Here is an 11,261-nt window from a genome sequence, read left to right as displayed (position 1 = left end):
ATTCAAATAAGAGAATACACCAACTAACTATTGAATACCACAAGTGACTTGCTAAAGTGACATGATCAGATGTGACTGACGTTATCTGAATTAGTTCATATAATTTTGACATTGGACTATTATTTTTTGCCCTGCGTTGCTATCTGAACTATTGTTTCTTTAGTATTTTCCATAAGGTGACGTATCATTTCTTCATGCATGTTTCTAGGAAATGTTATAGTCTTTTAATCAACAGCAACTGTAACTTTCCTTCCTTTCATTCTTCCTGACCCTCTCTATAACATAATGACATAAAATCAGGAGGTGTGCCTCTACTCAGGCCTGACTTCCCTGTGGCCTTGGGGGCTGAGGCAATACTGAAGCAACCCAATGGTTCTGTCTAACGGGCTCCGCTGGGGACACCATGGTGGCATACTGGCAACAGGCTAGACTCAGTTACGTCCAGTCCTCCCAGATCTTTGCAAGAGCAGTGAGGGATGTCCTGAAGACTGAGCTCAAAGTGAATGGTGAGAAGACTTCTGGCAGCAGCATAAAAACTATCAAAGTGAAGGACTAGTGGGACCTGATGGAACCATGAACAGGTCTTCAAGGTGATGGCATGTGGGTACCTGTTATGGCGGAACATATTGAAATCAACCTCACCTCCCTGGGACAAAACTACTCATCTTGTTGGTAGACTGACTATGCCAATAAATTAGCATGATCCACTCTCCAAAAAAGAATTAGAATGTGCTGCATTCCTTTTATGACCATGAATGAGCGAGCTGTATCCTCACCTGTTGGAAAAGGCGGAGCAAAGAGCTGTAAACAATCTGGGACTTTGATGCTGTTGAATTATTCCACTTCATTACTGACCTGCTTGTGACAAGAGAACAATATTCGAATCTCTTTTAGTTGTGTCTTACTTCATAATTTATAAGGCATCTATAAAATAATTGTGACACAATTCATTAAGCATCTGTGACTACTATCATAAGGCTTTTGAAAGAACACAAGGAAAATATTTCTTTCTCAGTCTAACTTCAAATAATAAAAGAAAGAAAATCTAACATAACACTGTCTCTCATCTCTACAGCGGTGATAATTCTTTGACCTCAAAGCTCAAGAATTTCATGACAATAAGTGGTGCACAGTAAAGAAAAGCCCACTTTATGGGAAGTGTAAATACAGAGAAGAAATCCTATCACTCAGGGCAGATAATTAGAAAGTTTTTAATTAACAGATTAGCAAGTGGTCACATCACTGTGTGAAGAAAGGGATGGGTAGTTTCATGTGATCCCCAAAGCCTGACACTCTGGCAACACTAACTGCTCGTTCTCCTCCCCCGGACATTAACTTTAAACTCCAGAAGGTTGATACTCCCAGTGGGTGAGTCCTGACGTACAGCATGAGTGGTGTGTGAAGTAAGTAATGTGTTTTTAATCATTTTGGAGCTTACTTTTAAAGCTAAAGCCTCAATTGTGGGGATTAAAGGTAATGGAAGCGTGGCTTTATTCATCTTTCCCAACACTCTTCTAATGTAAGCAGTGGCATTTCCATGCCAAGCTCTTTCAAAAAGCCACCCAGTGAAGTACTGACCAGCTTAGATGTTGATTGACCACTTATTTGGCAGAATACTGGATCATTTAAACAAAACTGAATCAAGGAGGTGGTCACAAATAGTCCAGGGAGGAATGTGAACACTGGAGGAAAATCATATGAAAAGAGATGCCAATAGTTTGAAGATGGGACAAGCAAGGAGAGAAGTCACAAGTGTAAGACAGGGTATACCTCGGAGAGGTTTATACAGAAAGTGAGCTTGAGATGAATTATATATAAAATACTAGAATTTTGCTGAAGAAGTTACCAGCATGGGGAATTTTGGCATTCTAATAATATTAAAAACAGAGGATTTGTGTTTGAACCTCATAGGTTCACATACTGCCTTTTCTCTTCAGGAAATGAGCTAACCACTTTTAAATATTTTGTCAGCTTAAACTTTTAGTATAATAATTCTCACCTTAAAAGTTAAATTAGAAAAATTCAGTTCTGTACAAAGGTGTTAGTGTCCGATCTAATTTTTATCTAATGCATATGACTATTGTTTGCTTCAAATTTTCCTGCAAAGGTGGCATTTCAGATCTTTCAGAGTTTTTTTTTTCCAGCACATAATGGCAAAGCAAAACAAAATGAAGTAATAAAAGGAAAAAATACACTTGTTTATAGTGAAAATCAGCTGAGATATCCAGCCTCATAGACTAAACAACTACTGGATTTTTTGGAATTTCCATTAGCAAACAGACATTGTTAAGCTAGCAGGATCACAGCCTGTAAGGTACGTGTGTGTTGAGAGGGGGGGTGTTTTTGTTCCTCTAGAGAACCCTAATACATCAACTGTTCCTACACATGTGACTTTCCCTGGAGTGTGCTCAGTCTACTGGTGTCACTCCACTAAAACCCAAGCCAAAAACAGCTATCTATTGCAAATAGCTTCTTGGTGAGGGATGAGACTTTGTACTTACTTCCTTTTCTCTGTGCTGGGATATTGTCTGGTTAGAAATTTGTTCAAGTCCCATATATGGTGTCACAATCTCACTGAGTTTACATGTGCATTGGCCCTGATGTGTCTGGAAAAAATATATAAAATCCCTATGCACCTTCCTCCACATAGATCCATGATCCTTGAGAATGAAGGTAGGGCACAGAGCCCCAACGTAGGGCTGAGTGTAGCAAGTTTCTCACTCTCTGGATGATGTACAGTTTGGGGTCTCTGTTTTAATTACTGTGTCTTGCAATAAGAAGCTTCCTTGATACTGGTTCGGTGATGTCCTTATCTATGGCAATAACAATATCAGGAGGTTATTTGTTTTGTTTTGTTTTTGCTGTTCACTTTTACAGAATTTAGTCTCAAGTTCTTGGCCTCATTAACAGTGTCATGTATGGGTTTTTTAAAATCATGGAACAGGCCTCAAATACGAGCAAATGATGGTTGGTTGCTACCATAACATTTGTGTCACTATTGCAAAGGTAGGTATATCCTGCACTTGGGTCACTATTGTAGCTCATAGAGTTCATAGCTGCATGAGACTGATGCTTACCTTTACCCTCCAGTAGTCTGTATAGCACCTTGCAGCACTATTAGTGCTAGAAAATAGGGGTGAAGCTTTTAATTGAGCATCAACTCAGTTTCACCCCAGGCTCAATGATGTAAGTCTCTGATGTCTTCGGCACTCTGATAGCAATAACTATGGTTTATGGAGGACAACCCTAAGCACTAGCACTAGCCTAAATATTTGCAGGTTCTATGGGACCTCTATGGCCAATAACTAAAAAATATGTAACCCAATCCTGGAACTATAGGTTTCACTTGGTTGCATTTGATGTCTAGTTAGGATATTATCTTTCTCATTGTATGGTGTCTCTACTTAAATTCCTTTCATATATATATATATATATATATATATATATATATATATATATATATATATATTAGTATATATGTTATATATTAGTATATATGTTATATATTAGTAAGATTCTTTAGTAGTAATTTTCCAAATGGTTTTTCAGAAGGCCTTTAGAGTTAGCTATCCACCTCCACATTCCTTTACCTACCCAGCAGCACTTCCTTCCTTTTTAATTTTCCTATTATAATTTCTCCATGCCACCTTTTATGACTATGTGTTATTTCTCCATTCTTGGAAGATCCCTTTCATACACGAAATGAGAAGGATTCCTAGGCAACACTCAAGAAGGAAAAATAAACCTATGCTCTACAGCTCCTCAAAACAGTATCATATAGCAGCCTGATGACCCTGGAAGTGTTCACAGAACCACCATAACGTAACATGACCCTGCTGATGCCTTGGTGTCAGCCCTGTGGCTCCAAGAAAACCAAGTCACTTTTGCTGAATCCAACTTTTGACTCACAGACCCTGAAGTAGCATTTCTATATAGACTTACACATCTAAACACATGATTACTCATAGTAACAGTAACAATCAACTAATAACAACAGAAATACAATTCTAAGAAATCTGTCTTGACTTATAAGCACCCTGGGGGAAAATCTGCTGACCCCAGGTATCTTCTCTCGACAGCCAGCAAGAGAACATTGACAAAATACCAGATAATCTGGATATTGTACTTATTTCCAGGAAAATGCAAAAACAACGAGTTTGTGGCGATCACAATGCTGTGGCAGCCCCTCTGTAACTGAGCGTGGTGGTCTGTGAGTACAGCTGCTGCTCCCTGAGATTTTATTCCAGCATCACCTCTTCAGGACTGGGAATCAGGAAGCTAAGGAAGTCGAAAACCAAATTAGTCAGATGAATGGGGATAAACTCTCCCAGTGAGTTTTCTGCCTGTTCTGCATAGCTGTGGGTGATAAGGACACAAAACATGAACACAGATAAATCCCCACATTCATAGAAGTTGTGTGACAGGTGTTTCCTGGCCTGGGAACACCGGAGCTCTGAAGAAGGCTGGGGTAAATGAGAAGAGCTTAGCTGATTAGTTGCGTGGCTCATTTCCACTGCCTAGGTGGCTAGATTACAAAACTCCGGCTGGTTCCCTCTTCTCAGCACTCACCAATACTTGTAGCATTTTGCACTCTGGCCAGATCACCAAGGTCCTAAGACTGAGACTTTATTTTTTCATGTTGGTGTCCAGTGAGTGATATCATGTACACAGTGTCCTGTGCAATGCTATTCCTTTTCTTCTGCCTCTTTCTCTAACTTCCTCTCCCTCCTCCATCTACCTCCTCGTGTTCTTTTTCTTCCCATACTCACAGTCATTGGGCATCTCACCGATGCTCACTGTAGCTTTTTTAATATGGTAACATTATTGCCCTCACATGTCATAGGCACAAATTGAGGTCAGATGATGTCTATAGCTAACCCAAGACCTTAATCTGGGAAGAGAAGATTGAACCACTAAAATCTGATTTCAGAGCATATTCCTTGTCCTGTGGTGAGGTCCCCAGTTTTTGGAGCTTTCCTCAACCATGTACAGAGTGGTCATCTCAAGACCTTTCAGCTTCTGGGGATGAAATCAGATATCAAGCTGAGGAAGGTAAAACAACTTTGAATTTTGTGAGGAAGAAATGGCTGTAAGTGCAAATATTAAATCACAGCTTTAAAAATATATATATTATTAATTTATTCATATTATATCTCAATTATTATCCCATCCCTTGTATCCTCCCATTCCTCCCTCCCTCCCATTTTCCCCTTACTGCCCTCTCCTATGACTGTGACTGAGGGGGACCTCCTCCCCCTGTATATGCTCATAGGGTATCAAGTCTTCTTAATGTAAACACTTCTCTGTGTTAGTGTTGGGCCTAGATACTTCCGCTTTCCAAACTCCCATAGTCCATGGGTTCCGTCTCTCTGAACTTGAGCTCTGCCTTACAAGCCCTTATGCCCTTTACCTGGCTTCTAGTGCTGATTTTTCACATGGCCTGCTTTGAGATATTGCTAATAGCAGGACTCTCAACATCTTAATACGAAGACTGTACTCCTCTTACATCTAACCCAGTCTAACCCAACACACTATTTCAGAAAATGTACCCAGCTCTTACTTTCCAGGCTCCCAGCATGGTGAGAATACAAGGTGAGCAGTCCTGGAGTCTGTCGAATAGTCTCATCCCATCCCCCTGTATCATGGGTAATTTTAATCCAATTTAACATGTTTTCCAAGGCTAATGGCCTGTGTTGAAGTTACTTCATCTAACCATTTAAACATTAATATATCCCTGAAATTGTGGTCACTGTGTGTCCCCTGAAGCAACTTCTCATGTTCAGAAGCTTCCTACCCAGAAGCAGCAGTTGATGCTCTGCAGCCATCTGACATGTTCTAGCTGGAGTTTCACAGCACTTGGTCCAGTTATAGCACTTCCTTCTTTCTAACAAAACCTGAGACTTTAAAAAACACCATTTGTTAAAAAGTAGCAAGTTCACTTAGTAAAAATTTAGAAGGTGGCAAAGGGCCTTGTTGTGACCAGGCAGTTTCACTCTCCATTTGGTTAAAGTGGCCATTGTTAACTCCCTTAATCTAGCTACCTAAACAGATCCCAGGGAGAGAAGAGACATGCAGAATCCCCTCTCAGTCTCTCTGTCTCTGTCTCTGTCTCAGTCTCTCTCTGTCTCTGTCTCTGTCTCTGTCTCTCTGTCTCTCTGTCTCTGTCTCTGTCTCTCTGTCTCTGTCTCTGTCTCTGTCTCTGTCTGTCTCTGTCTCTGTCTCTGTCTCTCTGTCTCTGTCTCTCTCTGTCTCTGTCTCTCTCTGTCTCTGTCTCTGTCTCTCTCTGTCTCTGTCTCTGTCTCTGTCTCTCTCTGTCTCTGTCTCTCTGTCTCTGTCTCTGTCTCTGTCTCTGTCTCTGTCTCTGTCTCTCTGTCTCTGTCTCTCTGTCTCTGTCTCTGTCTCTGTCTCTGTCTCTGTCTCTCTCTGTCTCTGTCTCTGTCTCTGTCTCTGTCTCTCTCTGTCTCTGTCTCTGTCTCTGTCTCTGTCTCTGTCTCTGTCTCTCTCTCTGTCTCTGTCTCTGTCTCTGTCTCTGTCTCTCTCTGTCTCTGTCTCTCTCTGTCTCTGTCTCTGTCTCTGTCTCTGTCTCTCTCTGTCTCTGTCTCTGTCTCTGTCTCTCTCTGTCTCTGTCTCTGTCTCTGTCTCTCTCTGTCTCTGTCTCTCTCTGTCTCTGTCTCTGTCTCTGTCTCTCTCTGTCTCTGTCTCTGTCTCTGTCTCTGTCTCTCTCTGTCTCTGTCTCTGTCTCTGTCTCTGTCTCTCTCTGTCTCTGTCTCTGTCTCTGTCTCTCTCTGTCTCTGTCTCTGTCTCTGTCTCTGTCTCTCTCTGTCTCTGTCTCTGTCTCTCTCTGTCTCTGTCTCTGTCTCTGTCTCTCTGTCTCTGTCTCTGTCTCTGTCTCTGTCTCTGTCTCTGTCTCTGTCTCTCTCTGTCTCTGTCTCTGTCTCAGTCTCTCTCTGTCTCTGTCTCTGTCTCTGTCTCTGTCTCTGTCTCTGTCTCTGTCTCTCTCTGTCTCTGTCTCTGTCTCTGTCTCTGTCTCTCTCTGTCTCTGTCTCTCTCTCTCTGTTTGTATATTTGTATATACCTTTTTGTTTGCTTAAGCAAATCAAACACTGTCCATATTACAGTATTCCCTGTTTTCCCTTTGTGTTGACTATTTTTCCGTCAACTCACCACGCACACACTAGGCTCATCTGCGAAGAAATAACCTCAGCAGAGTAAATACTACATCAGATTGGACTCTAGGCATGTCTTTGGGGGAAATTTCCTTGATTAAGTGTTGATGTGGGAAGGCCTGGCTCACTGTGGGCTGTGCCACCCCTGGCTGGGAGGTCCTGCATTGTAGAAAACAGCAGGTGAACCATCCGTGGAGAACAAGGCAATAAGCAATATTCTTCCATGGATTCTGCTGAAGTAGTTCCTGCCTCCAGGCTCCTGCCTGAGTTCCCACCCTGACTTCCCTCATTGATCTACTATGGTTAAGATGTATACAATAAAATAAAAAGCTTTCTTCCCCAAGTTGGTTTTTGTTACTACATCTATCACAGTAACCGAAAGCAAAGCCTGGCATCCTCTATACTGTCTCTCTCAGCCTGTAAACCATACTTTGTCTTCTTTCTGCCAGCCGTGTTTGTCTAATATACCCTATCTTTTAATTTGCTGCATGGTAATGGATAACTTAAATGTTAGCTTTTATTCTGCTACACATAGTAGACCACACATAGTAAGCCTTTGTGTGTGTAAGCATACATATGATATCTCATAAGTCTTCAGTTTATCTCTCCTCTCTTCCCTTAATATTGCAAGCATATGTACGTCACAACAATTATTTGCTAACTTACTTACGTCTTTCTTCACCATATTATAATCTTTGTAAGGACAAGAAATCCATTTTTTCCATTGCAGCACTCTTTAAGGATAAAATATACCTGAAATTCATAAGGCACTCAATTAGATTTGAATAACTGAATCAATGAAGAAAGCTATATTGGAGATGGAGAGATGTCTGAGTGGTCAAGGGCATTCTTGCTTTTGCAGAGGACCTGGCTTGGATTCCACTGTGGCTCACAGCCTCTGACTTTCCGGGTTTAGGTAATCTGAAGCCATCTTCGGGCCTCCAGTTGTGTCTCCAGTGGTACATACATGGTTCACAGACACACGTGCAAGCAAAACAACCGTACACATAAAATAAAATAATAAAACAAGGAAAGGTGTTTTTATGGTGTACATTACAGTGTACTACAGTATGCATGCTTGAAGTATAGACATGAATTTAAAAGATTTTTCATAAACCATTTGAGGAATACTGTCTTAGGCATGGATGCCTTCCATATGAAGAGTAGCAAATTTGTAATTGTCCCCTATAAATGAAAGAAAAAAAATGGAGATGCTTCAACCCTTGCCTGTTTTGACGTTTGTGGGTATGCCTTAGGGAAGGTGAGATCTACACAGATGCATAGTCCTCCAGACATTCCTGAGAAAGCTTGTCTTCAGCCACTTCCTCCACCCCTCTCATATGAAATGGTATGATCCCTATTTAGTCTGTCAGTGCCCTTTAAGGCTAGTTCTGTGCAGAATACTGTTGAGTCTGGGCTCTGTGCCCCACCCTACAGATGAGTGCTTGACCTAAGGATCTTCTTGGAATGTAAAAACCCTTGACTTCCATTCAACCTTCTGTTATAAGCAACCTTATAGGTAGATATTGCCTGAGCTCCAAGTGAGGCTATGATGCTCATTGTACCAACATAGTCATGCTCACACATAAGACTCAAAGGCAATGCCCACTTAAACCTAGACACAACTTCTGGTCTTGGAGTAAGCATGTGTCTTTCATTAATGTGTATGTCTTTGTGTGTCTGTCTGTCTGTCTGTCTGTCTGTCACCTTGGGACATATATCTTTCTAGAGGCACACCATAGCAGCTGTCCTACCTGAATAAGTTTGATTTCAGTTCTGTTAATATTGTATTTCCTAAAGTTTCCCACTGACTCCCCAACCTCACATGATATACACATGCCTAAGTGCATGTGTGCGTGCGTGCATGCGCGTGCACATACGCACACACAAACACACAAACACAATCACTCAAGCAAACAAAAAATAAATGTAATAGAAATTTGAGACCTATTTATGTAGAGATAGTGAATGGCATATTGTACATCTTCAGAGATAATGTACAATATAAAATTTATATCCACTATTACCCTTGGTAAGAAACATTCCTGTATATTTTGGTTAACATTTTACTGAACAATTACATTTTTTCTCCTTTAGTAGGAAGGCCATTCATTACTAAGGCAATGTTTCTCAAACTATATGTGGAAAAAGATCAATACATATTAGGCCAACAATTTTGTAAAGTAAGATTATCAGTTATTAGAATTATAAGTGGTTTTCAAAAGCATCCAAAAGGCCAAAACCAAAACAACAAAGCACATGGACAAAGGCATGTAAATGATGCCCACAATTTTAACAGTTATGAGAAACAAAGATTAAACTTACTTTTAAACTACTACATACATTTCTCAGAGCTTGTTTGAAAATGTTTATTTTTCTCCAAAAAACAGATAGCAAGTCTTCAGATATCTGTCCTGGTCCACAAGCCACATAGAAAATCAACTTCAGATTTTCTTCCTAGAACTTGGAAACATTTGCTTTCATGCTTTTTGCAAACATTTTGGGTTCTTACTTAAATTGTTTCTTTATTGATCCTAAAAATCCAAAGCAAACTGTAGCAGAAAAGCTTTTGATGAGACCCATTTATTCCACGACACTAGAGCTGTAAATTTCTCTTTCCACTTTGGGCTTTCCACCAAAGGGTGACGACTTCATCATCTCTGCCATACATACCCCAAACCCAGTACTACCAGTTCACCTATGCAGATTCACAAAGGATGTCTGAGCTCAGGATTAACTTTATTTGACTTCCTTTCTTTTGCCCAAAGCTGCCTAATTCCTCCATCCTTCACTGTCTGCCTCATTATCTCTATTTCTCAAGTATGGCATAGAAATTCAGAATCAAAGCCGATGCAAACCTATGAAATGTTCTTTATCTGACCTAGCAACAGATAGCTTTACATTAATTTTATGCAGGAAAATATTGTCATACATTTTAGAAGGTGGATATATAATGGACTGCAACACATTTCACAAGTCTAAAGAATTTTTCAAAAGCTTTGGGTGTCAGTGTTAAATACAGCTAAGCATATCTATAGTGGCACCACCTGGGAACGCCAACTTTTAATAAATGCCACCACTAAGTGATAGTTTTAAGCTCTCTACAACCACACAGTCCTCAGTGTGCTCTCCTCGGGAAATTTTGGGTAGGAAGTGCTACTCAACACTATGGCAGCCTTTTCTGTGTGAAGTTTAGCATGTCACTAGTTTGAGACCTTTGCCTTGCCATTTGTTAAATAAAGACAATAAACCTATTCAAGGAGTGAAGAATAAACAAAAGGCATTTCTGGGATGTAAAAGCTGTCACCTCTCTGTAAGGAAACAGTCGGAAGTGACAAATGACTTAATGAGAATTCAATCTGAGTTTCATCACTGAGCATATGCTGTCTGGCAGGTGTTGCTCTGTGTTCTTTCCATGAAACAACTCCTGTGCTTAGGTACCACATGAAGGTACCACATTCATTGCCTTGGTCACATTAGAGCATTGTGAAGTACTGTACATGTAAAGCCTGAACATAGTGTAAGTCTCCACTGCAGATGCTGACCAGCAAGTTGGGGTGCTCTGACTTGAGCTTAGAGTAGCCAGGTTTTACACTTGACACATTTTGTTTGTAGGCTTAGTCCTAGAGCTTCGCTGCCTTATTAATTTGGGCACCCAGATGTCATTGTCCATTTGTTGGCAAGTTTTAATAGCGCTCTTATTTCTTGATTATTCTAAATGTCTATTCTTGGTTATGAACTAATCCTCATGGCTTTCATTCAATAGTAGATCAATAAATAATTATCCATTAATTAGTTATTAGTATTCACTTACTTTCAGGTGTCCTTACTTTATAAATAAGCTACATTCAATGATGATTATTTCACAGAAAAAAAAAACATTGAACATGTACTCAAGTGGGAAGTGTGTGACTGACACTATGAAGGCAAGTTGCACATGCGTTTCCATAATATGCTTCACATTGGTCCGTATGCCTCTAGTATTCTTCCTCCTGAACATTTCATTCTGAGCCATTTACCACAACATAGGCTGATGTATCCAAACACAAATTTGGCCATTTAGTTATCTTTCTTAAAAGTCTTCCTTGGGTTAAT

At 40.3% G+C, this 11,261-nt stretch overlaps 1 protein-coding gene across 1 annotated transcript; it reads left to right on the top strand.

Annotated features, from left to right (window-relative positions):
• The first annotated feature begins 403 nt into the window (after positions 1-403).
• On the top strand, positions 404-556 carry LOC127201067 (ATP synthase subunit epsilon, mitochondrial-like). The gene has a single exon (XM_051159415.1). The coding sequence runs from the start codon at positions 404-406 to the stop codon at positions 554-556; it is 153 nt and encodes a 50-aa protein (XP_051015372.1).
• The last annotated feature ends 10,705 nt before the right edge of the window (positions 557-11,261 follow it).

This window comes from Acomys russatus, chromosome 17 (genome assembly GCF_903995435.1).
Source record: "Acomys russatus chromosome 17, mAcoRus1.1, whole genome shotgun sequence".
Lineage (NCBI taxonomy): Eukaryota > Metazoa > Chordata > Mammalia > Rodentia > Muridae > Acomys > Acomys russatus.
This window is presented reverse-complemented; position numbering and strand designations above follow the sequence as displayed.